The 26930-nt window shown below is 38.9% G+C and overlaps 1 protein-coding gene across 17 annotated transcripts in view; it reads left to right on the top strand.

The window, feature by feature from the left end:
• ABLIM2 (actin binding LIM protein family member 2) overlaps window positions 1-26930 on the top strand; it is a 131325-nt gene that overhangs the window by 92314 nt on the left and 12081 nt on the right. For 3 of the 17 annotated variants that reach the window (XM_032108637.1, XM_032108651.1, XM_032108648.1), the window contains 11 exons: window positions 1015-1047; window positions 3651-3771; window positions 5475-5573; window positions 10933-11034; window positions 12356-12409; window positions 15884-15936; window positions 16551-16683; window positions 20816-20874; window positions 22808-22862; window positions 24176-24240; window positions 24412-24492. In XM_032108637.1, the coding sequence (XP_031964528.1) occupies window positions 1015-1047; window positions 3651-3771; window positions 5475-5573; window positions 10933-11034; window positions 12356-12409; window positions 15884-15936; window positions 16551-16683; window positions 20816-20874; window positions 22808-22862; window positions 24176-24240; window positions 24412-24492 (855 nt within the window). The remainder of the gene's footprint in view (window positions 1-1014; window positions 1048-3650; window positions 3772-5474; window positions 5574-10932; window positions 11035-12355; window positions 12410-15883; window positions 15937-16550; window positions 16684-20815; window positions 20875-22807; window positions 22863-24175; window positions 24241-24411; window positions 24493-26930) is intronic. The other 14 variants (XM_032108638.1, XM_032108644.1, XM_032108639.1 and 11 more) reach the window with 11 other exon arrangements.

The following is a 26930-nucleotide window of genomic DNA, read 5'->3' on the forward strand; positions in this document are numbered from 1 at the left end:
TATTTCTACCCATTCACTTACACCTTTTACACTTAATTAGTACCACTAAGGTCTCAGTACTGCTGTCAGGTGAAGTGCAGTGCATATGTTAGGTTTTACAGACTTTCTTCCAAGCCCTCTCTGCACAGTGCTGAACCATGTTAGCTCCATTTTAAGGTATCCAGAAAGAATTAAAATTGTATGTGGTAAAGGTTGAAATGGTATTTAGGTTTCTGATTTCACAAAATCGAAAACTGCTGCTTAACCCTGAACCTGTGGAACACAAGCACTTCTTTTCTATGTCAAAATTTGTTGGTGCTGATGATGGTTGTGGCCCTCCTCAAGTGCCTGGTGACATCCAGGCTTGGCAGTGGTGCACAGACCAAGCTGTGCACAGACCAAACATAGACTGTATTTGCAGTCCAACATGCATATTTTCCTGGTGTTCCAGGGTGATATTGCCAGGGGGGAAAAAAACCCCCCTGTCTTCCAAATTTCAGCATCCTGGCTTCATACCTGCAGCTGCAGTACTTTCAGTCGATTTGCTCAACTACGCAAACATAGTGTTTGATTTGGATAGGAAAATGAACAGCAAATTGTCAGATTACATGATGTTTAATTGAAAATTAAATAGTGCAAACTTCTGCTTTCCCTTAAAACAGTAAGTTCTAGTCCTGATTTTGGAGGTCCTTCAATGCGGATTTAATTAGGGCTTGTGTGTAGTTTCAGGCAGTTGCCATAAATGGGAGGTCCCTACTGCCCTTCTCTGTGGCACAGGACCGGCCTCACCAGACCCCAGGACTTTGTAACAGAGAAACCACTAAAAGACCGATATAAAATCATTTATATATTAGTCCTTACATACCTAATTACAAACAGATAATAAGAAAAATTGCCCTAACTTAATTGACAGGTGTTTTTCCTAACTGTATCATGTATTATACATGGAGAGTGATATTTTAAGAGTAATTCTTCTCACGAGTAACATCATGCATGAATTTGTATCACTAATTTGTTGTGTGTTGCTGTTTGCAGTCACCTCAGTTGCTCTCTCCAACACCTACTGAGGTAATCGCCAATGCCTTTGTTTTCCTATTCTGACCCATTTTGTGATGCATAAACCTGGTCATATTGATAAGCAGCAGCGTCTGAAATGTGGGGTTCGCCCCTTGCCTCTGTAGTGCATGGGGTTTATAATTTATGATTTTCAGAGTGTTACTTGTGTTCAATATGTGCTCTGCTTCTGGATTGTCATCTGTATGCATCTGTCTCCACTGTCATCCATGTTTCTGCTTTCCTAAATAAAGGTTGTATGGTGGTCACTTCTTCAAGCTCTACTAAATAAATTATGTTGGGAAATATGATTTATGTTCACATTTAAAGCTGTGAGCATGAGCTGATTTAAATTAATGCTCAGCATATCTTTCTCTTCTTATTTTCTTCTCATTTTTTTATTTCACAAATAGTTAAACTACTTATACTATTTGTGTACACCTACTTATAAATCATTTACACATACCTGAACTTCTAGGTCTGTGTATTTTGATGTGCATTAATTAAGCTAGTCTTTGTTTCAAGAAACATCATTTTGGGAGCAGTGAATGCATTTAATATATTTTCCCAGATAGTAACCCAATTACGTATCATGGGTCTGGCTAATTTCTCCATTATCCCAATTTTATGATCTGCAGAATTTTGGTAATCATGGAGAATTAAGGACTGAGAATTAACAGAGAAGTTAACCAGCAGAGATGCAATTTATTTGATAATTTACAAATAAATTAATGCTTTATTTAATATTTGGTTACATGAACTAGATTGACTGTTCCTTACAGAGACACAAGGTACACAAAGGTAAGGTCTGAAACAATATGAAAACTTGGTGTTTTGGAAGATTATAATAATTTCCTTTAAATTCAGTTACCAAACTGCCAATATTAGGTTCCAAAAGTGATACTGATGTGGAGGTTGGGACTGCCATGACTTGTGTATACTCCCATGTTATCCAGCTTCTCTGTGCTTGCTGTCTCTCTTTAAGGAGTCTGTGATCGGGTGCTCGGGCATCATCATCTGGAAACTTGTCACTGGTTTTGTTGCAGGGATTTTTATTAGAGGAAAGTTCCACTGTATCATAGAATTGGATGCATCACAGACCAAGAGCTAACACTCATCTGATATTTAAATATCATCACAAGGCTTTGTAAAGCCATTGCAATACTGCTTGTAATTCTCTCCACAAAGGTTAGAGTGGGTATTACACAACATAGGTACTTCAGGAGGGAAACATCTCGAGCTGAACGTAGAGGAGTTGGTGGCAAGATGCCTACAGAACACTGCACGCTTGGGAAGGCATCAGTTGTTCTTTGCTTTTTGTATAATTACTTATGAACTTGATATTAAAGCAATAATGCTGCTGGCCACTATACTAAACTGATTTTCCACTTTCGGAAATGCAGCTGGTGGGTCTGAGGTGACATTGAAGGGATGGAGTATACCTTGACCCTAGGAAAAAATCTGGTGGTGTCAGAATATTGTACATCTCTGTAGAGTCAAGTATAGTCCCAGAGAAGGCAAATTCATCTAAAGATGAATGTATGGACATAATTAAGTTGTTCTGATAGGAATCTGGGAGAAGATGGTGGGACTAAGTAGCATCTACTGAGTGTATATAAGATGAATGATCCAGTGGGAATTACACAGATGCCTAAAGGCATCCTCATATTCATGATAAGTGACTGACACTTGCTATGATATAGCCTATTTTCCTTCTTTTCTACTGGAATAGGAGAGGGGAAGGATTTTTTGGAGTATGACTTTCCCTAATGGAGCATCTGCAGGTTACATTGATTTGTTCTCATTTGGAGTTAACTCAAGCCAATTCTCATTTGTCTTAAAAAGAAGGAAATTTGAATTTGCTTTTATAGCTCATTTACACAAAGTCATTTCTACGTCTATTCCACTCAGTAGTGCTTTTACTGTTAAGAAGACCCTACTTGCAAATTGCAGTTGCAGGTTAACTAGCTGTACCAAATCAGAGGCTTGGAGTGTGGGCACATGGTTTTAACTGGTTGAAGCCAAGCGTTTAGTGGGAATTGGATTGTGTGACTGGCTCTGCACAATGCTGCAGTATTAATGCTAATGCTACACGAGTGTTTACATTGGATTCTTAGAGTAATGACCATATTACAGTATGGTACACCGGGCAGTTTATACACAGTCAGTTTCATGATGTAGTGAAACCAGCAAACGCTGATTTTTGTGTTGTCTGTAACCATTATGCATCCATTCATATGGGTACAAAGTGACCATAATGCTGTCATGCTAACCTGAGCTCATCTTCCACCTGCTTTTATTTGTTCAGGGAATTACACTGTCCTGAAACAACACTTTTACACTGTTGTGTTCTTTTCAAATTATATTGTAATTTTAAATTTATGTCTGTGCTGACTTTCCTGGCAACATGACCATTCTCTGGTACTTGGCAGAGCAGTTTCAGTCACACTGCTGGTGGAGGTGCTGAAAACCACCTCATTTCATTAGGATTGCATGGAATCTTAGGACAGCATCGACTCCCACCTGCACAGCACAGAAACACACAAGATGGCATATTCTGCCTGTTTCTGCAGTTATTTCTCTTCCCTAATGACATGTATTTCCTCTCTTCCTCTAAGGGTGACCAAGATGACAGATCTTTCAAGCAGTACAGGACATCAAGTCCCAGCTCTGCTGGCTCCCTGGGCTATGGTCGGTACACCCCCACCTCCCATTCTCCTCAGCATTACAGCAGACCAGGTAATTGAAAAGCAGCCTTACTTATTCTCTAGATTTTTCCATTACTTTGTGTTATGTTGTAAGTAGAATTGACTCCAGTAGACAGGGATTTAAGGTGGAATAGCAGTTTATAGCAGTGATTTATTTACAGTGAACAAAGAGTCCCATGGGGAGAAAGGAAGCAAGTGCTTCAGGAACATGCATCCAAGAAAACAAAAATAGGCATTTAAGAAAAATTGATCTTAGGTAGACACAAGATAGAAGAGTTTAAAGAACTTTATCCTGGTCTCATCCTGCCTGAAGATACATACTCAATCCACAGCTCTTTCAAGGTGTGGCACAGTATCAGTGAATATGCACAAAACCAAGAGGGTCATCAAGTGACTTTGTGTAGGTTCTTGTACACAGGGTCATGGTTCATGTCCCCTGTCCACAGTGCAAGAGCTGGAGGAATGAGTGGTTCTGATGGCTGGATTTTGAAGGCCAAGTTGCTTTAGTTGAGAAGTTTACAATGTATTTTTGTGGCTTTGGGCTGTAGTAGCAGCTGTGTTGGTGCTCTTGTCACACCAACAGGAGGGATCATCTCCTTTTCATCTTTGCATGGGAAAGCCTTACAAAACCCCATTCATATTTGGGTTTTGTACAGAGTTTTATCCTTGGGAATAATCAGTGAAATTGCTCAAAATTAATTGTATTTTTTCTCCATCATTCAGGTGAAGAACACAGAGTATTTTTATTACTTTTTCGTTGTCTTTTAATTTCATTGGGGATACATTATAATTCTAAACTAGTTTTGAAATCTGTGAATTTTTAATCTTTCCAGGGGAAATGAAGATTTTATGGGTAACAGGAACAATTTTTACAGGAATTGAATATTTATACTACATAAAGTCTTTGTCAAAGTGGAAATGAGATGGAGCATAAAAAAATCTATTAGAGACATTAATCTCTGCTGAAGGTCTGGTAGCTGTCATGCCTAATCTTAGCAGCACATTGTTAAAGCAAGGAGGAAAGACAAAAGGAATTCCAAATAAACTCTAATGCTTTAAAATTTAGAGGATAATCTTCATAATCACCATTTTTAATAGCTGCCACTAGTCTTCCAAACTGTGTTATCAGGACATTATTGCAGCAAAGCAAACAAAGATGACTTGAGAATATATTTCAAGGTACTTAATCACATGTCTAACTTTCAGAGCTCAAATAACTTCAGAATGTTTCTTCAAATACTTAAATTAGCCATGCACTGGAGTGCCCTGGTGCATGGTGAACTAAATCCTACCGGTGTGCACCGCCGACAGTGAGAACTGGACCCACTCAGGGCACAGTTCTCTGCAGAGACAAGGCTCTTCCCATTTCATTTCATTAGATCCATTATGAGCATTTATCATTCCCTCTTGCAGCTTTTTAATATGCAGGTTTTCCCCTGGGTGCAGCCATGCTTTTTGTGGTGCCTTTTCTGGAATATTTTCTGATGCGTTACAGCATTTTGGGTGATGCCCTTTCTGTCTGCGGAAAGCCCCTGTCCCTTGGCTGACCCCAAAGTATGGCCACTGTCATGTTTTTAGCAATAACCAGAGAAAGATGGAGTTTTAAATATAAGCTATATGTTTTCTAAGCATCAGGAGGAAAATGTTCCTGAAAAAAAAGGATGGCATTGTAATTTGTGGCTTTCAGTAAGTGAACTAAATAGTTTATTTTCACTTACTCTCTGTTGCCCCCAGCTGGTACTCACAGTCTTGGTACCAGTAGCTGCATCTCCCTGCCCCAACACCCAAGCCTTACATCTACATTCAGACATCATTACATCCCTTTCTTCAAAGGTAAGGTCCAGGAATGCAAAACCGTGCTGTGATAATGTAGATTTATTCAGCTGTGTTTCACTTTTATGTCTGTGCAAGCATGGCTTCCACCTGGATAAAATTTGTCTTAATTTTGTGCAAGTGCTTCCTTGATGTACTGTGTAAGTTTTACAAACTGAGTGGGTATGGGGTGTTTTATTTTTGCTTTTTTTCAGTGAGTGTAAAGTGTCTTTCAAAGGGTAGATGGGAAGAATTAGCTTTTCTAATGAAACTGAGGAAGGGAATTATTTAAAAGTCTTTTTGTTTTAAAATACCCTAAATAGTGATGGTAAATAGTATAATAAGCTTATACATTTGATACAACATAGGATGATCAGTTATCTAATCTTCCAACCTACATTTAGATGTTCTTCATATTATTTGTAGCATTGCAAAAAGTTACGATAGCTGGTTACATCAGTGCAGTTGCACTGTCAGTTAAGCTGTGCCATAGCTTATAAAACATAGTGACTGAATCTGTTCTCCTTGCCATTAGTTTTTTTGCAGTGGATATTAACTTCTGATGACCTCCATGCTGGATGTGAGACAGCACTAAGGAATGCCAGGAGCCTTTGAGTCAAAGGTTTTTTTTTAGGTAGTTGGTTAGATGTCCAAGAGAGAAGACATTCAGCTACCGCATTTGTCTTCCCCTGAGTCTCTCTTCTATAGTAACAATATGAACTGTGAGCAGACATGAATGGCAAACACTTTCAATGCCTGTTCCTGGACTTTCATGTACTCTTTGATTTAATTAAGTAAAACTGTTGTTCTTGAGGTTGTAACCAGTAAAGAAAAGGGAATGACCCTCTGCAGGAGCCAGACTTGCACATGCAAGTGAATAGCAGGTGCTCGTTGCCTTTGGAATAATAATTAATGCATCTTCATTGGGCCCTGATGCTGCCCAAAGGCAGCTGAATTTCACTGGGATAAACAGGAACAGAATCAGGCTCGAGACATCCAAATATGATCCTTGAGATTAAACTTAGGGGGAAAAAGCTGATGAGATTAAGCTGTTTGTTGCCGTTTCAGAGTCTACCTGCAAAGCTCCTTTCCACAACCAGAAGCAGTCAGCCTCCCACACATTTCTTGAAAGACTGGCACAATCCCTGGTATTCTGGGGCACTGCTTGAACTGTTTTTTTATCTGTCCTCTAATTTTGGATGGTATTATCCAACCTGATGTACTGAGTAAGAGAAACTTCTTCGGTGTGCTGTAGCACACAATTTCACTGTATGGAAAGCTCTTTCTCGAAGTCCTGCTGGCAGTTGCTTGGCAGCACTCCTGTGCAAATGAGTTTCTGCTCAGTGCTACCTGCTGTTTCTCAGAGCAGCACCAATTATTAAGTGCTCCTGTTTGGATGAAGGAATCATCAAGTGGTAGGTTCTTGTGCCCAAATAATTATTAGTAATGTGATCGAAATAATAATAGTTTGCAATTCTGCAGCACTTTTTTATTAAGGAGCTAAAATATTTTGCAGGCTGTACCTTACAGTGCCTCACAGTGTTCCTGTGAGGCAGGTGATCCTGTCTATAATTTTCCTAAGTAGGTAGTCCTGAGCCCTGCCAAGGTTGAATAGATTATTCACTGGTTTTCACTGAGTTAATGTCTCTGTCCAGAATGAGTCAGAAGATTTGCCTCATCCTCCTCAAGGTCTCTGAATTCTAAGTTCTAGAATGTGGTTTTTTCCTTATCTGGAAGTGCCTTTTGATGGTGTAGATATGCTCTTTTTTTCTCTTCAAAGTGGTTAGTGTGGGAAGAGTGGGATTGTAACAATAGTTGTTTTGTGTCCAGATCAACCTTAATGTTGCCACTTCAGTTTTAAGAAAGTGAAATAATGCTTATTTAAAAAAAAAAAAAAATCCAAAAATAATACTCTGCTTTATTATACTAGAAGTAATCTTTGTAAAACCAGCACTCCACATATGTCATAATTTCTTTAAGCTTCCAGAAGACAGATACATCACTAGCCTAGGGAAAATAAGACAAGCAAAATCTTCCTTTTGATTTCACTGAGGTTGCATCATATTCTTCCTGAGAATGACAGAGTTCATCATTTTTTCCAGTGACGAATATGATTACTAAGTTCCTGTTCTGTCAGTGTACTGCAGTCTAGCTCCCATGAAGTGTAATAGGATGACCTGTTATTTATCATGAAGAGAAATGATTTGGTTGTGCTCTTTTAAGGATTTTTGTCTTCAGAATAAGTCCTGTGAGAACCTCACTTCAAGAAAGTTTCTCAGTTCATGCTCTTGCAAGTCATAGGTGTGATACTTGAAGTACCTATGCTTGGTGTAGCAGTTCTTCTTGAAGTGATGGAGTCTTTGAGTGTGCTGAGCCCTGCTGAAAAAAATGTTTGCTTAAAACATGGTGGAAATTATCTTGCCTTTCTAGTGCAGGAGCACAGCTTCCAAAGATCTTTTTCTTTGGCTTTGAAAACTTGAAAAGAATTAGTCATCAAGCTTCAAAAAACTTTTTCTAATTTAGTGCACCATGGGCAGAGATATTAAAGGGTCCAGTTTTGTGAGTAGGCTTGGACAGTTCCCTCATTAGACCAGTGACATCTGTTTGTTCTTCAGTCCTGAACTTAGACAGCTCTTACTGTAGCTTGTTATCAACTTTCCCATCCTCACAGCTAAGATAAAAGCTGACTAAGAAGGAGATACAAGCAATATTGTACTTTTCCTGACAGTCCCTTAAAAAGGGAGCATGGTCTGAGCCCTGGTCAGTTGGCTCTACACACACAGGGTTAAAAGTACAGCCTGCCCTGTCAGCAGCCAGAAGGCACAAGGAAGTTTTTGTGGTTTACGCTCAAGTTCAAAGTAAGCCTTCCCAGATTCTTTCCAAGTTAAACAACATCCAGGGAAGAGTTCAGGATTCTGGGTTTTTGCTCGTCACTGATCAGTAGAGAAGATCACAGCCTGTGGCTGCTTGTGGCAAAAGGCAAGCCCAAAAGTTTGAAAAACTGCTCTCTCTGGTAGTTATTTTTTCTCTGAGAACTTACTTGAAGTTCTTCTTCAGTCTATACTAGGCAAACCTAGAAAGAGATAATGTATTAGCAAAGTCTCATTTTAGAGATTTAAACTATAGCCTAGGCTAAGCAGCTGTCTGTAGTTCCTACACATTAACTTTCTTTACATGGATCTTCAATTTGCTTTATTATTGAACATTTACTGTTGTATTCAAAATGTGAAATACAACTACTCATGTTTGTCCAAATCAGTGGCAGAATTAAAGTTCAAATGTGTATCGGTTTGTAGGAGTGGGGTGCAAGAAGAACCTTTTCCATCATTTCATCCTTAGTTCTTCAATTTTGAGTAAATTAGAGGTTATGGCTTTGCAAACTGCTCCACACAGATGATCCTTGCACTGAGCAATTTTTAGATTCCCTGTCCCCGGGTACTTGCACTTATATCTTGTCTTCCTTAATTAATGCTTCCTCCTGATTCCCTGCTGACACTCTGCCCTATCACTGAAGAATGACTTTCTGTGCGTGTATGATACCAACACCTTGAGTCACTGCTCAGTGAAGTGATTACTCATGCAGATCATATATGAATAGACATTTTATTAATATGCTAATTTTTAAGTAAATGAGGAATTAATACACTGTGGAAATTGCTTTCTGTTTAAATTAGAAAACTCCAATAACAGTATCTTATTTGAATGAAGGACATCACAATATTTTTAAGAATTTTGGAGGTATAAGGGACGTTGAGGTTTCTTCCATTTAATAGGGATGGGCATGAATTTGGGGCAAGCAGCAAAGAAAGAGGGAATTCATAAATGTGGAGTGAAAACCTATCACCATTTTTTGTCTTCCAAGAGCAAAGTGGGAATCCAGAAACTGAATAGCTGTCTGGTTTCTTGTCTGAGGACTGCTTGCCTGCAAGCTCATGGTGAAACACTGGATTCTTAGTGATTCCATAATTTTTCCTTTACATTTTGGTAGGACCATGGGCTATCAGCACCTGTAGTTGGGATTTCAGTTTCTCAGTATCCAAGATTACACTTTTTCAACAAGAAATCACTGTTGTGTCACAGCTGAATAGCTTTTGAGTTTTAATTTTTTGTCTACTGTGAACGCGACAGACACAGAATTTAGGATGGATTAGTTAGTGTATTGTTATGAGATAAAACAGCACGCTCTTCTGACCTCATCTGTCCTGTCTCTGCTCCTGCTGAGCTCGGTGGCACTGTCCCCTTGACCTCAGTGGTGCATGGCAAGGCTGGCTTTGGTGACAGTCAGATGGCCATGCACCCACTGCTTGTCAGCAGAGACCACCTCCATGGGCATGGCCTCGACAGCTCTGGTAGCCCAGTAGCTCTGTGGTTATAAAATGTCCCCTTCATGAAGGCAGAGCTCAGTTGCAGATCTAATGCCCTGAGCTGCTGCACTTTCCTTACCCCAGAGAAAATTGCTACAACTTCATCATTACTAGCCATTAAATCTGTGCTTCATCCACACTAAAAGAGTAACAGCAAATTAACAATCATTTGATGTAAGAATAAATGTCATGTTTGCTTCAAGTTGCTTAACAGTGCTGTGAACTAAAAGGATTTTACAAGTCCCAAAAAAGTAGAGCTTTACTTTTTTGTTTGCCAAGCAGCACTATAATGCCATAGAGTGTGCTTCAGGGAAATAAACCAAGAGGAGATGAATGGCACCTAATAAGCATTTGACAAAACAAGTGTAGAAATGAATATGGAAAAATCCTATTTATATCTTGAAATTTGGTGAAGTGACTATGGCATTATAGATTCATGACTTGATAATCCAACCTTGTTTGCATAAAAATGCTGTGGTATGTTACCTGTGGGAAAAGTTTGCAATTGAAAGCCAAATTTCAACATCTCTTTTTGTCACTCATATATGCAGGATTATTTGACGTAACCATAACGTTTATATTTTGGTCTAGTCCTGCTTTGAGATAATTTAAACATTACTTAATTATTTACTACTGGTTTCAGGGACAGGCTACGAGCCATAGCATTAAACTTTTAAAACACGTGATCAGTAGATTATTCAGTTAAGGCTATGCAAAACACATTGCAAGATTCTGGATGTTCTTATCCTTTGATTTTCTTTTTTAAAGTGCCGTTAAAAGAGAAGTTTTCATTTCAAAGTAGGGCATCTTAATCTGATATTTATCAGATAGTAATTTTTGATGAGGTGTTTGGAGTCTGAGCCAATGTACTATGCTGAAAAATAATGGGTTTTACAAAAACATATATTTAAAACTGTTGGATTAACAAGTCATTCTGAACAAGCTTTTATGCTTGAAATACTCTACTTTGCTTTCCATTTTTCTTTTATCTGCTTTCTTTGCTCTTCCCCTTGGAGGCAGTGAAAGTGGTCGGAGCACTCCAAGCTTATCCATGTACTCTGACAGCAAATCTTCACCTTCTGTCTATCAGCAGGCTCCTAGGCATTTCCATATTCCAGGTAGGCATTAACTGCTTAGCTTTTGATCTTCAATATCTGGCACCTGTTTATCCTCTTCTGAATGTAATTTTTTTTTTCCTTTTGGCATTGATTTGTGAATTTCAAAGTGCAGAACAAGAAAATGTCTAGTAAGTGAATAACTGTTGTTAAACTTCATCTCAAAAATAAAAGAGAGCTGTGTGCTCATGTACCTATATTTTTTAAAAAAACTACTTTACAGGAGGCACAGAATAAAAAATGTTACCAAGAGTACAAAGTTACAGCAGTTCTGGGTTAGTGGCTGAACTTGATGATCTTAGAGGTTTTTTCAGCCTTAATGATTCTAAGATCCTATGGTCGATATTGCCATAACTGCATGGATGTATTGAATTTGTGTGCAGGAGGAATGACTGAAGGGGTTTTTGTTGTTTTAGTTATTTTTCCTTATCAGTCTATTATCTGAATTTAAGTAATATTAACATAAATTTTAAAAGAAGCTGGAAGACTTGAGAACTGAAGGAGGCTCGCTGTGCCTGTCTCTGTATATGTACTCCACTGTTTTCAAGTTCAGCCAACAAGCACATTAAACTTACATCCACACCATTTAGCTTTTTGACTGCTAAACACATCTACCTCCTCACTGTAATAGTTTGTTTATTCATGTTTAGCTTCTGTGGTTTATGTTTCTGTAAACAGACCACAATTAGGAATTGTATCTGCTCAGGTCCATAGTACTGAGTAAATCTGATGTCTGTACAGTGTGATATGGGAACCCTAGACTGTGGCTCTGAGGACTCCCAGAAAATTCCTGGAAGGCCAAGTTAGCCATACAATTCAAAATTAAGACAAATTATTGGATTTCCTAAATAGTAGTTTGTATTTCCAGTATAAACATTTACATGTGAACGTATAGACTTTATTTGTAATTAATGGAGAAAATCCTTTTCCAAGTGTGGCAGTTGTAGTAGTCTGTTGTACTTATATATGAATTTTAAATAGTGGCAAGTGTAGCCAGTTTCTTTTTGCTGTCTATGAAGTATATAGTGGTAGTGCAGATGAAGCCACCTACATATCACCAAATGGATGCCATTCAAGTTGTCTTAAAGTATTTTGAGGGACTTAGGGGGGATTATGTTGCATAGGTAGGTGTAAATGTTTTCAGAATATGATGGATAAAGTTTTGTTCTCTTTTAATAACTGGTAAATGGCAAACCAGTGAATGAATGCATAGTCTTTGCTGAAGTTTTTGCATTGTTATTGTTGCCGAGAGGAGGCAAGAACAGCATGGTCTCAACTGCTTGCTTACTCTTTCATTCTTTCCTTTCTCTTTCCTCTTCCTCAGACACTGGCGTAAAAGATAACATCTATAGGAAACCTCCTATCTACAAACAGCATGGTACAGTCTACTTTTCTCTGTGGCACTTTTATCTGCGTGTCTTTGCAAAAAAATGTATCTTGACCCCCAAATTCCTTTGCTGTAGTCTTTGCATTTCTTATGTCCCTATAATCTCAAACAGAAAAGGAGAAAAAGTAACATGAAAATTAAATAGCATTTTGTATAACATGATGTCCAAGGATACAGTAAGTTCTCCAAAACTGGGATAATGGTATTTTAATTTGTTTTGATAATTCAGAGCTGATAATAAGCACCACACAAACCGCTGTGCTATGCACTCACTGCTGTGCCATGCCCACTTGCCCTCTCCTGCCCCTCTTTGCCTGCTCCTTATATAAATCACTAGAGGCAAGTTCTCAGAAAAAAAAAAAAGCCGACAGCAGAAAAAGTTGAATATTGCAGTGGTGTTTGGAAAGATCGTGAACAAATGCAGAGTAACACTCATCTATGTAAGCCAGCATAGCTTCACTCATGAGCTTCACTGATGAGAGGATTCTGATATCCTGTATCCTGACTGTGTCATTTAATGTTATAGACACTTTTGGTTTGCAAAGAGGATTCTAAGCAGCAGCTATATTTTTGCAGGCTGGGCATTTTTGTATCAGTTTGCTGTCTGTCGAAGTCTGGATTATGTCAGTTTTGCACTGCTGTATGGAGTTGTCCTCATAATCACTGGAGCAAGCAGAGAATTAAAGTAGTGAGTCAGCAATCTCAATAGGTTTACAAGAATATATGTTTTAAACTTTCTTTTCTAGATAATAGATGTTCTGAAAGATTGTGTTGGATATATATGCTTTTTTTTTTTTTTTCCTACCAGAGGGCAAAACATAATTTACTCTAACTAAAAATATGTAAACCCCAAAACCATAAAATCCGGAAACAACAACAAAAATCAATAAACTTTCCTTCCAATAAAAGGAGTATAAAGTAAAATCAAATTTAAATAAATTTATCTTTTGTTCTGGAAGGAATCCCGCCTAAAGCATGAACACATGAGCAGCTGATGATTCAGCCCCTCAAGCTAATGGGACACTGAACTAATTCATGCTGAAAAGGAGCCAGAGAACATTCCTTTGTTTAAGAGACCAAGTTTGAACAAACAAGCACAAAAATGTTCTTTAAAACAAGAACTGCAAGAAGCTCTTCCAAAACATTTGGCTTTAAAAGGTTTTAGTTACATCAGCACCCAACAGATTTGCTGTAGCTACAGCTTCTGTGTTTGTTTTATAAACAACCAACTTCAGAATGAAATAAAGGTGGTGGAAGAATGAGACATGCAAGAGATCAGACTCAGAGCTGGGTTTGCAAAGTGAATAGTATAGGAGCCTGCATGGTTGTGTGTGTATATGTGTGTGTTTGTGTTTTAGAAATATTTGAACATCATTCAAAGTTACTGAAAAAGTTTTGAACTCACATTGGGATTCATGGCAGAACTGGGTATCCCTTGTATCAGTGAAGCTAATGCTCAGTACTGATGAAATTCAGAGCACTTGGATTTATTTGTGTTCCACAAAGCCTTCTTGGGAACTTGGGAGGGGCTGGCCTTCATAGCCCCCACTGATTTTGGTTATAAATCCTCTGCATCTCTTTGAGATCAGATGCTCTCAAGATCTTGTGGAACCTTTGAAATTTCTGAATAGAAATCTTGAATTAAGCATGGGGGCTTTTTCTTTGAAAACATCAGTGTCTTGAAACAAAAATAAAATTTCCAAAAATGCATCAGATTCTCTATGTGGATTTCTGATTTAATGAGAGCAAGATCCGTACACATACCCTGGAATATCTTGTTGACTCGTGATTTAGGGTATGCTCCCAAAATATCTGTGAGCCAGGTTTAGGTCCTTCTTGCAATGTAGGGTCTTTATTCCTTATCTGTCATATATGAATATTCCTTCCTATTTATTCCTCAGAGAAGCAGCTTGCCATCTTGAGAAAGTACCCTTGTCAGGATGCTATTAGATAACTGTGAAAACCTTGTGTTTTTTCATAATGCTGTTTATATTTTCTGACCCAGCTTTTTTTTTTTTTTCCCCCACACTAAATTGAGGGGGGGGGGGGATCAAACCCTTTACAGTTACAGATTTTCACCTCTAACCCACAGATATTTTCCTTATGGCAAGTTTTCGTTTTTTAAGCACCACCTCCTCAGCAAAACCAGTTAAGGTCTGGATGTGAGCTGTGTGGTGGCACCAGAAATTGCAACAGAATAGCACTGAAATGCTTTTGGTGGTGGCCTTTTGCCTGTGTTGTTTAGATGCAGGGCAGATCCTCTGCAGACATGAAGGCTGGGGAACTGGAGAGGGCAGAGTTTTTCCCAACTCGTTGGGAGTGTTGCAGCACTTTTAATGGTGCAATTTAATCTCCTCTCCATCTCTGTCTCTAACAATCTCATCTGAGCCTTAGCTTTTGTATAATCATACTTTCTATTATTAATAAGTATGTTTTCTGTCTATATTGCATTGCACAGGGCTATTTTTCTCAGGCACTGCAGACAACCCCCTTGTTACACTCACTTCTCATGGGCTTAAAGTTGTGCTACATCCTTACATTATTCCAGTTTTGCACCATTAAAACTTCCCCCAAACTACTCAGAGTGATACAAAGGCAATTAGGGCTCAAGTTTTAAGAACTTGAAACTGAACTTGAAACCTGAATTTATGTGAAATCTGGCACAAAACTTTTTATAAGATTCTCAACTGTAACTCAGTATCTGGAACAATGCTCTGGGACATAAAAGACAAGGAAAAACACATCTGAGGGTTGAGAACTATCTAATGAAGAGCTTTGAGGTTTTCAGTTTTCTTCTCAGTAAGTTGGAAAGTTACAAGAAAGTAACCCAATATCAGGATTTTTTTTTTGGAAAACACTATTTAAAAGGACAATATGGGCAGAAGAGTCATAAAAATTGGTTGGTCAAGAATATTGCATTTCAGAGTCTGACACAGCCTCTCTTGTAGATTTCATAAAGGGGTAATGCCAAGTTTGTTCATAATTTTCTTTACCATGATTGTCTACTCTCTTTGGGAGCCCAGCAGATCCAGGTGTGCTGACCACAAAATATCTGCAGGACTGGTTGTACTTCCATGGTCATTGTAACACAGAAGGAGGAAATGGCTTCCCTGTGTCCAGTGACCATAGAAATTTGTCCTTGAGTTATGATGTACAATTTTTTTTCCCACCAGTCATTCCCCAAAAGCAGTTTCTTACTAAAAAGACAGGTTCTGAATCCAGCAGGAATAGATTCTCTAAATTCACTGTATACATGAAGGATGAGTATTACTGTAATAATTTCAAGATTATTTTAATTAATTCTGTGAAACCATAGCTCTACGCATCAAATTTTCTGTCAAATTCTATTTTTTAATTGATTTTCTCCCCCTCTTAAAAATATTTGGAACGTAACTACAGTCAAAACAGAAGATAAAAAATAAGATGCATTCAGTTCAAATTTTTAAAATTACCTTAATCTTACAGCAGCAAGAAGATCAGAAGGGGAGGATGGAAGCTTGGATCAGGACAGTAAGAAGGTAATGATCAGAAAGACCAAAAGGAGGTATTGAGCTTTCTTGAAGCAACCAGTTTTTAAAACACATTCATATATAAAGGTATTCTTTCAAATAGTTGAACTAATTGTTACTACTTTTAGGTTTTTCAGAAAGACATAGAAAAGCTTAATCTCTCACCCGAAGGGTTTAGAATGTACATTCTACAGTAAGGAGAAGTAGGGAGATTGAGATTAAGAGCAGTAAACTCATGGATTTTCACGTGGTCTCAATATCTACATTGGAGATTCAGCTGATCCTGCAGCCTTTTAATTAGGGTGCATATAAACGTAGAAGAAAAATGTCAAGAGTAGATTAATTATAAGAAAATGACATAGTGCATCTTCTAAAGTGGGGCATAGTGGGCAGCTTCATGAACAGAGAAACTGTCCTCAGCTCAGCTAAAAATTAAAAGTTTCTGGTAGCTGTGATGTCTAAGTCATCATATAGTCAGCTTTTATAATTTGATAAAGGATGGTACAAGCTGCAGCGAGCATACACAGACGAGCAGTTCCCAAGGTGTCTGGGACAGCTGAGGTAGGAGAACTGCCTTCAGGTGTTAAATCCTGTATCTTGTAACAGGTTTTTGCTCTCTGCAGCTGAAGACCAGTTGGCTTATTCTGAAAGGGGACATGGACACCAGAACCAATTCCCCGGATTCGGACACACGGTCACTGTCCCTTACTGCCGGAAGCGACAGGGCACAGGAGGGCACGACCGCCGGCTACTCCCGTGAGTGCTGCACCCACCCCTGGCACTGCTGGGCACCACGGTGGCAAAGGAAGGTGGCCCTGCTGCAGCCCCACCCACACAGCTCTCTGGCTGCTTTTGTGCTTCATCTCTGCCATAATTACACCTATTTGTCAGTTTGTTCTGCTGTGGCTTATAAGCGTTCAGTGCCTCCAGACTTTGATGATGAAACTATTTATGGTTTCTTATTAGTGAAAGAAGCAGCATTTCCTGTGTAAGTGAACTGTTGTCTCTTTGGAGAGCAGAGGTTCCTTACCACCAAAACCCACCCCCCTGATAAAAGTGCCCATTTATTTTATGATATCTATTTTCAGTAGACAGGATGGCAGTATCAGGCAGATTTTTCATTTTGTCATCCTTGACACAAACCGTGTAGTTTGAATATCAATTGAGCCATTTTTTCTTTACCATGATAAGCATAAAGAATACATCACTGCAGAGATTAATTTAGGTTGTTTTTTTTTTTTTTATCACTCACAGTTATAAGGTCACAGGAATATTCCAGGTGGGAAAGGGAGAATTTTGTAACTGAATACTGGTCTGGGGACCATATGTCTGTGCTAGTGGTCAGTACCAAAAGCATGTTCTACACATTTCTTACTCCACAGTTCAGCAAGTCAGAAGCATCAGAATTGGGTCTGAATTTTACTTTTAGATTACGTAAATGACAAACAATAAATTTAATGAATTTTAAGAGATAACTGGGACATTCCTCTCCCTGCCTCCTATACTTTACACCATGCAGCAGTAGCAGGTCATCTGGGGTAAACAAGTTGGGGAAGCAGTTTTCTAAAAGAATGCATCCAATGTGAAGCATGTCTGGCAGCAGGACTAGGATGTCAGTCTTGTGGGCATTTTGGTAATGTGATAGTTGGCTCCATCAACTTATATTAAGGAAATTATGGCTTAGCTACGCAAGGAAGGGGGAAAACAGATGCTACAAAGTCGGTCACAAGGCTGTAACAAGATAAAGAAGAAAACTTATTTTAGATCATCGGTCTCACTGGTCTAGCTTGAAGGGATATGATAACTTAATCCTCACCAGAGATCACAAACATGTGCACAAGGTGTTTTGCAGGATTCCCTGTGTAGGGAAAATCAAGTCTGACGACCTCACACACTTAACATCTGAAAATCATTTTCCAGGAACAAACACTTAAACCTTTCATTGTCACACACACATTGGGTACGTCTGGAAGCTTTGTGGAGTAGATCTGATGCTCTTCTACGCATGTTTTGAGAGAATAGTCCATAAGTCCAGATTTTAAGCAGGGAGAAGTACATAGAACACCAAGAACTGTGTTATACAGGAACACCATATGGTGTTCATTTTTTCCCTGGGAATGTTTCTATACCTGTCACTCTTCTATACTAGCATTTCTTTCATATTTTTGATTATCTTGGGAATGTGGAGCTATTAAAACTAGAAATCCAATAGATAATTCACACCTCTATGTCAGGGTCATTATCACCTTTGTGCCAATACAGGTCCTGTAGTTCATTTTCCATTGCTTTTTATCAGCATTTCTCTGTCCCTCATGAAAGTTGGCCCCATTACCCAATTAGCAGCTATGCAGAAATGACATTGAGGAAGTTTTCTTTTCCTTTCTTTAGGCTTTTATTCACTTACCTGACTCTTTTAATACCCATGGACATCCTAAGTAGTTCCTTCTCTATTCGGTGTTTTCCTATGTAGTTCTGAATATATATAGCCTGTCATATTGGCCACAGAAAAGGAGCATCTCTACCTCTTGCACTTATGCTTGAGAACTCTGACTTTCAGCCCCATCTCTGTGGCATAGTCAGTGACTATCAGAGAAAATAAACTTTTTAGGTATAGGTTTGGTCCCACGTGGTTACATGCAGAGTGGAGGGAGTTAGCAGGCTGTGAATTGATAGTGATGTTTCCAGATATACTGAGCAAACAGTCCAGCCTCTGAGCAAACCAGAAAAGGGTTGTTTTGCTCTAGAAGACATTTTGCCACATTAGATTACTTGAATGCCCAGAAGAGCACATCTAACAGCAAAGCACATCAGTGTGAGACTTGTGCAATCAGCAGGCAAGAGTGGACCTTGTATCTCTTTACATCCACCTGTGTAAATGGGTCGTGTTTCTGTATGTGTAGATGTGTAATAGTTAATCATTTAAAATAATTCATGGGTTAAAGTGTTGTTTATTTAGGAAAGCAGACATCTAGCAAGGTGTGTAACCCTTGCTGTTCACGTGTCCCTGATGTGCTGAGACACAATCTCAGAATACCCAGACTGGAGTGAATGTCATACTGGACCAAGCAGGAGCCGTATCCCTGCAGAGGGCAGCTGATGTTCAGATAGTGTCTGGTTAGGGAGAAGGATTGCTGGAGTCAGCGGGTTTCGCTGCTGCGTTTTTGGCCCTTTGGGCTCAGTTCGCTCCGGTTCTGCCCGGCGGCCACACGGTGTCGCCGGTGCCGCACGGGCTGGGCTGGGCTGGGCTGCAGAGGCGTCTTTACCTCGGGGCATGGTTCCTCGGGGGCTGGGTATTATTTAGCGATAGAACAAACCTCGCTCACCCATCTTCTCTGCAGCCAAAAGGCCAAGAGATTTAACTCCACAGTGATGTCCAACAGCACTTTTTCCAGGCAGGAGCAGACATGAGAGCTGTGTTGCAGTCTGTCACACAGGTATTATACTCTGTGCTCTCTGGTGGCACTATCGTTCACATAACAGGCAATTATAGGTTTTTTGTTTCATTATTTTTTCCCCTCTTAAATATAAAACTGTAGTTGCCCTTATCTAATGGTAAGAGGTATTTGGCTTGCAATTCAATGTGAGTTTATTGCTCCCTGTTTAAGTACATTAAGTGCTTTGAATTTTTTTCTATCATGACTGTGATTCACTGGCCTACCCTTATTCCATTAGCTTTTCATCCTTGCTCTACTCCACTTTCTGTTCCATGGATGAAATACTTCTTCAGTGCTCGAGCCCTACCTGGGTTATCTTCCACCTTTGCTGAGTGCTGACATAGTGCAACAGTGATCCCATTTCTTCTTTCCTTTTTCTCTTTTTATTTGGATAGCTGGAGAAACTTCTGCTGTTTGTTTTAATATAATTTTCAGTGTTTAACTCAGCTTGACTTCTGGCAGTTTTCACTTTATCTCAGCACATTGTGAGCTCTCTGCTGATCCATCTTTTGTTTTTTCTTTCTGTATGCTTATTTCTAATAATCTCCTTAGGGTATTTATTAAGCCAGTGGGGTCTGGTTTCCCTTCCTGCATTCCTCTTTGGACACAGCTTCTAACAATTTTGACAGAACGAAGTGTTGTACATTCAGTTCTTTGAGCTGTCTGACTTCTGTAACACTTTGCATTAGTTTTACATAATTTCCTATACTGGAATCAGGAATTTTTATTACACAGGTGTTTGTTCTTCTACTATTTAACTTTTAAACTTTCTTGTTAGTGTCTTAATACTCAAAGTAAGGAGTTTCAGTTGTCTCATAATGACCACATCACTGTGTTACATCATTTATTCATGGTAACACCACTTTGCCGATTTTATCCATCTTAAAACTTTCTTTCAGTTGGATGTGTATACACTCACTGATTTATTTTATCTGTTGCTATATCTTCATTTTTGCTTTTTGCCAAGAGAAGTTTTACAGAAAAAAGAAAAAAAGTTATTTTTTTAAGTGATACGGTATCAACTCATGTTTTTTAAGACACAAAACCAAAACCCAGACCACATACAGCATATTCAGAAGTGGTGATATAAAATGATGATACCTTTAATCCCAATTTCAAGTCATGATTTAACACCAAGTTGGAGGGCAGAGATTTCACAAGCTCTCAAATCACAAGCTTTGCATCACACAGGTGCACGAGGCTTCCATGACATGAGCCCCACAACTCCCTCCACATCCTGCCACTGGCATGCTGCTATTCCTAGACATCGTTAGACATGTTCACGTGCATGAAATATTGAGAAAAGATGAGCATCACTCAGTTATAATTCATCTCATTGATAGAATATCCATGTTGATTGTAATTGCTTTTTCTGGATGTTTTCTTGGATTCCCTGTTTTAATAGGCTGTAAAAGATTTGCAAAAAATTTAGCTATATCTTATGTCTTTTACAGGATTTCCATATTCTAAGTCTGCTTCTCTACCTGGCTATGGAAAGAATGGCTTACATCAGGTAGGTAGACATTTAAATACATTCTTCAGGAAATAAGGTCTCATAAATAGACAGCTCAGTAGCTAGCTGAAAATCTACACAGTAATGACACTTCAAAGGTGTTTTGGATGCCAGCCCTGTCTGACAGATTCATTCCCTATGTGGGTTATAGTTTGTCTCTCTGAAAGAGTAAGACTGACTGAGGCTTCTCCTTTTAATTCTGTGCATCATGAGCATTGGGAATCTTGATTCTCCTCCCAAAACAAATTAAGATCTAAAATGTACAGGCTGCACATATTAATCATAGAATAGCTTGAATTAATGATGGATACAGTCAGGCCTATAATTAGGCAAGTAATGATCTCAGAGCAAATGTGGAACAGCCCATATCCATTGCATTCCTTGAACCATCTGTTCTGTTTTTTCTAGTATGGATGTGTGTCCGTGTGTGGCGTGTGTATTCACACACAGTCATTGCACTTTTAAGGCAGGGAGGGGACAATGCAGATGGAATGACAAGCAGCAATCTAGAAAGAAAAATGCCTGACAAAATTATGATGAGAACAGACTATGAATTCTTTTTTTAATCGTTTTTTGCAACTTTTATTAGTCTTTATTAAAAAGGCAGCTTTGACAATGGGGCCTCTCTTTCTCTCTGGCATCTAACATTAGGAGTTCTCCGTTCATGGCTTGTATTATTAGGTGAAAAACCATTATGGTTCATATTAATGGGCTGTCAAAACATAGATGCATGTGCACCTACATTTTGAAGATTGACTTGTGTTCAAACTGCCTGGAGAGGACCTCGTTCAAATTTCCTTCTTTCTCCAAAAGATGTGAAACCGGCAAAAGCACATGAGGAGGATTAAACTTCCCCAATGATAAGAGTCAAACTGAGATTCATTGGAAGGAGCTACAAGAAAGAAATTATCAAGGGGTAGCTAAATGGATTTTTCAGTAGCTGCTGAAATGTCCATCCCTTTGAGTTACTACTACAGGAATAATTATGCCTATGTTGCCTCAATACCTGGTTGCTTGATCGAATAATATTTAGGAATTTGAAAGGGTCCACATAAACCTAATCCCACCTATGAGTCAGGAGGGTTTTTTCTGACTTTTCAGAATAGGTGTTGCCAGTAACCTGAAGCAAGCAAGGGAAACTGACTTGTGCCCAGGCACTGCACTGGCCATCGCGAGGCTTCCCAGAGATGAGGCCAAAGCACTCAGGAAGCCTTGCAATGTGATGGGAAAGCGGCAGATGGCAGCATCTGTCCCACATAAAGAGTACCAAACCTGTGTAAGCGTTGAAAAGGTTGCTCATGGTCAAATCCTTGAGGCCAAAATTCCTCACAGAATGGATGTCCTCTGTTTGGATTGTAGGTTCATGCCAGCTTTTGTGGTTTGTTATTTTTAATCATCCTAGTGCTGCATAAAGAAGCCCCAAAAGCAAACAGCAAGGAGCCTTGTGGGTTATTGTGGGCATAGCTGTGCACACCATTGATACCCCATCAGGCAAAAATGAAACCTGGAAAAAAAAGATCATATGATAGTGCTTTTCTGGTTCCTGTACTGATTTTCATCTTAGCATTTGCCAGAAAGGAAGAGGACAGTGGTTCAAACAAAGCACATATACGGCACATATACAGTTCTCCCTGGTCAGCGGCATCAGCAGTGTGAAGCAGAAAGCAGAAGGAAAAAAGTTACAGTGCAGCAGAAGTGATTTGTGATGATGGCAGTAACACATCTACACCACAGAAAAGTGACAGTTTCTGTGTTACTTTGCTTACTTGAGCAATTAGGTCAAATTTGAATGAGACTTATTTCTCTTTCTCTCATGCAAGGATCTGTATTTCGGTTCTATGGTACCAGCTGGCTTTCTTTTTCCTCTCAACAATGTTCAGGGTGGTTTTTTGGTGTATTTTGCTGCTACATTGCTTCTCTCTTTCTCTGTCAGCCTGAAACTATGGGCCAATATGAAACGGACCAGGAGGCGAGCTGGGGGATGAAAGGTACATTGCAATATCATTTCCACTCCCCTTTGTGTTTTCTCCCTTTGAGGATGTTCGTTAACGTATTGCCACAAAGGCTGCTATTCTGAGCTCTTCCTGTAGTTCACAGAATAATGACTAGTCAGAGACACAGCTCAGTATCATGTTTATCACAGAGAATCTTCTTTTTACTTAGCCCAATGTAAAGGCCTGACAGAAGTCTTGCATCATAAGGTGGTGCAGCCAGGCTGAGTCAATATCAGGGTCCTCGATATGTGGCAGCATTGCCTTGTGGTGTTGGTCTCCTGTCAAAGACAGGAGGAAATTTAAGATAATCACTCCTTCGAGTCTAATTGGAAAAAGTCCACTGTGCTTCTTATTTGTGCTACAGTGTGGTTAAAATGTGCAGAGCTCAAAAAGTAGAATTTATTTGCATTATTTTCTTTTATTGCAGTGGACTATGCACTTAATATGGAACTTGGGTTGGAATTTTCAAGGAAGCTGAAAAATTTTATTTCCAAGACGCTTTAACTCATTTTAAAAATCTTACTCTAATGCTTCACTTCATGACTCTGTGTTGATAAAAATCTTTGTCTCATGTTTGTATAGGTTAAAGTACATGTTTTGAAAAGTAGACTTAATCTCTGATTTCATTTCAGACCATAAAAAGGTCTGTGAAAGCATTTTGGCTGTCCTGGTCGCATTTAATCACCGTTGTGAATAGATAACATTGTGGTAGTCATATCATATATAGTCATACACTGACCTAACTAGATTCCCTTGTGCTACTGTAGATCCAGGAATCATTGTTGCCACACCCCCAAATCATCTTTTCTTCCCTATTGTTATTCCCACTGCAGTCAGCCCAAGTGCAGGGTGTTGGCATCTTGTAATATCGTATTATCTCAGTGGTTTTCATATGTGTTCCCAAACTGACATGCCTTTAATAATCCATTTATTTTAACTATTTTCAGTAAAGAACAATAAGGGCAGGACTTTTGGATGACAGACTGACTTAACTCTGCACAAAAGCCTCCTGTAAAAAGAAATACCCAATTTTGCCAGACATGCTCACCGTGTAACCCAGTGGCATCAAGATGGATTTTCTGTAATAAGCCTTTGATTTCAAGGACTATTGATTTGGTAATAGACAGTGTTATAGGCATTCAGGGCACGGGGGTCATATTGTTATTATGCATGCAGTTATCCAACAACTACTGAGAAGAGAGAAATGTAGTAGCATAGCACATTTGTGATGTACCTAAATGTTCATTGTGGTGACACCAAAAGAAGGCTATAAATTCTAAACTGAACCTGTTCTCATTCTTTTGCAGAATACAAGGTAAGAAGGGCTTTTCCAACACTGGAAGAACAATCAGATTCAGCACTTCCTAGCAAGGTTACATGGGTTCCTTTCTTTTATTTTATTTTGTTAATTTTTGTCCCAGTGAAATATTTGTCAAATCAGGATGCAAGTATGTACCATTTCTTAGTAAGTTCCCCACACCACCATTTCCATGCCTCAGAATTGGATTCAGCTGGAGTTCATATGTTCTTGTCTTTTTAACAGATTTATCCTTATGAAACTCTTATTGTAACAAACCGAGTTCGTGTGAAATTGCCTAAGGATGTGGACAGGACCAGGCTGGAGGTAGGAATGATATTTGACTGACAGTTTTGCAAGCATTTCAGCTGTTTGCTTGCTATGCTGCATATTCCTGTGCCTCAGTAATAGCAACAAAGAAGAGAGAAATAACATTACGCATTATATTTTATTTCAAAAAAATTAGTATGTAGGCAATTTAATTAAAAAATTGCTTAGAACCTGGCAAATGTCTTACCAAATGATATTTTACAAAGATACCAATGAAACCCATGACTTTTGGATGATTTTACATGCTATTGGGAGTTTGGGTGGGGAGTGTTGAAACTTGGAATTTGTTTTATTTTTGGTTCCTATAAAAAACAACCTCATAGAATAACCTCGATATTACAAAAAGGCTCAGTTTATCCTGAAAATACATGGACCTGTGTTTGGTCCGTTGTCTTATTCAGCCTTTCCTTTGGCTGTGTGATCTGTGGTCACGTACTACAGCTTTGCTGTAGCAGCCACGTCTCACTTAAGATAGAGAAATGCAGATATAATTTATCATATCAGAAAGCTTAGTTTCCAAAGGTCAAATCTTGAAGTTGATGTTCAAGCAAAATTCCTGAGGTTGATTTTTTTGACTGAGCTAGTCAAATAACAGGACTGAATAAATAACAGTCAATAACAGGACTGAATAAAGACTCACCTAAACTAATGTATCTTTCTGTGAACTACTATTAAGAAGAGACACCTCAGTAAAAAATGTGATAAAAATATTGGACTTTTGGGGAGATTCATATTTTAGTAAATTTACTGTATTTTGAACTTGATAATATGACAAGAAAAGAAGAAAAATTATTTTTAAAGTAAAAAAAGAAGAAAAACTTTGAAGAAGCAGAAAGTTCCTTGTTAAAGATCAGTTTTTAAAAACAATTAGTTTACCAGTTTTTCATACATATAGTATGTTTTCAAATTGGTGTTGTGTTCTTGAATACTTACATGTGCTTGTCTCTTGATTACCCAACAAGTGGTGTTGATTTGATTGTAAGGAAAAGGGAGCCACAGTTGTGTGCTGCTTTAAGCGTGGTTTATGGCGAGGCGTGATAGCAATTGTAAAAAGCATGATGACTCGGGAAGAAGGAGCAGGGAGTTGGAGGGATGCTCATCTGGACATATCCTGTAAAGGGTTCTTTCATACATATACATACACACGTGTATGTGTGTGTTAAAGAATAGAGTCTTTGTTTAAACACATCAGACTGGTCTGAAGAGCAAATGCAGCTCTAAATTGCTTTTTTAAGACAACATATAGTTTGCTTTGGATGGATCATGCCTGCCCTGGCTGCCATTATCTATAACTCATACACTGTCCTCAGCTGGGATTGCTGTTTGTTTAGCTTTGGAGTTGCTCAGTCTGCCTCACACCAGGTGCAGCACAGGGCTGTTGGCTCAAGGAGCCCAGCCACTTCAAAGATCTCACAGAGGTTTGCAAAAAAGAACAATAAACAAGATCTGCTTCAAACCTGCACCAGAAAAGCAGTGAGGGGACCAGACCAATCCTGCTGATTGCTGCCCTATGCTAAACGTGTGTCTGCAGGAAGAACTCCTTTGTAGACTGTCTTACATTTAATAGGGATTGGTAGCTTTTAAAACAATTAAATTAGCAGAGTTTTAATAGCACTGTAACTACTGGAAAAACAGAGGCAGTTGCTCATCTACACATTCAAACCATATGCAGAGTTGAGTGACAGACACAATCCATTGCTTTCCCTGCCAGCCTCTTCCCCTCTTTCCTGACCCTTTCTTCTGTGTTACAGAATTGCTGGAAATAAGTTGATTTGCATATAAAAGCAGCTTATCATTACTTCCTCTTGTGGCAGAAGAAGAAGAAGATAGTAACTTAATTATTGACTTGTGCATTCAGCAGATTTCAGGCTTGGGCAAGACCCAGGACCCAGAGAGCCCAGGACTATGTGGGTTTATAGGTTTGCACAGAAGCAGACCAGGCTTAAAAATGTGGATACAGATCCACACTGTCTGTTAGTAGAGGGCCCACTTATCTTGGTATCTTCACACTTTTGAGGACAGCACTGGGAATACTGAAAGCAGATGCTAAGGTAATATTTCACCCTTTCTTGAGGTCCCTTTCACACCCCCTAGAGGGTGTGATTCAATGCTTAGGATCTCTAAGAGTCAAGTTCTCTTTCAAATCTGAATTGGTTGCCAGCTGATGTTCTGTTTTCATCCTGCACAGCCAATGTCACTTGTGAAAGGGCTGGATTTTGCCTACAGAAATGCTGATGGACATAGCAGTGCTAAGTCCATGTGTTATGCAAACTGTAGAGTTATACAGTTATGACAGAGATATATCTAGGAAAATCTTCTAAGAAAAAATCCGTGTTCTAATACACCAGTTTTATTCTGATTAGTTGTGTGGACAGGTGGTGTCAGTGAAAGGAGACCAAGGGCTTCTGTTTGATAGCTTCATATCAGCTATCAAA

This window comes from Corvus moneduloides, chromosome 5 (assembly GCF_009650955.1).
Source record: "Corvus moneduloides isolate bCorMon1 chromosome 5, bCorMon1.pri, whole genome shotgun sequence".
Classification (NCBI taxonomy): Eukaryota; Metazoa; Chordata; class Aves; order Passeriformes; family Corvidae; genus Corvus; species Corvus moneduloides.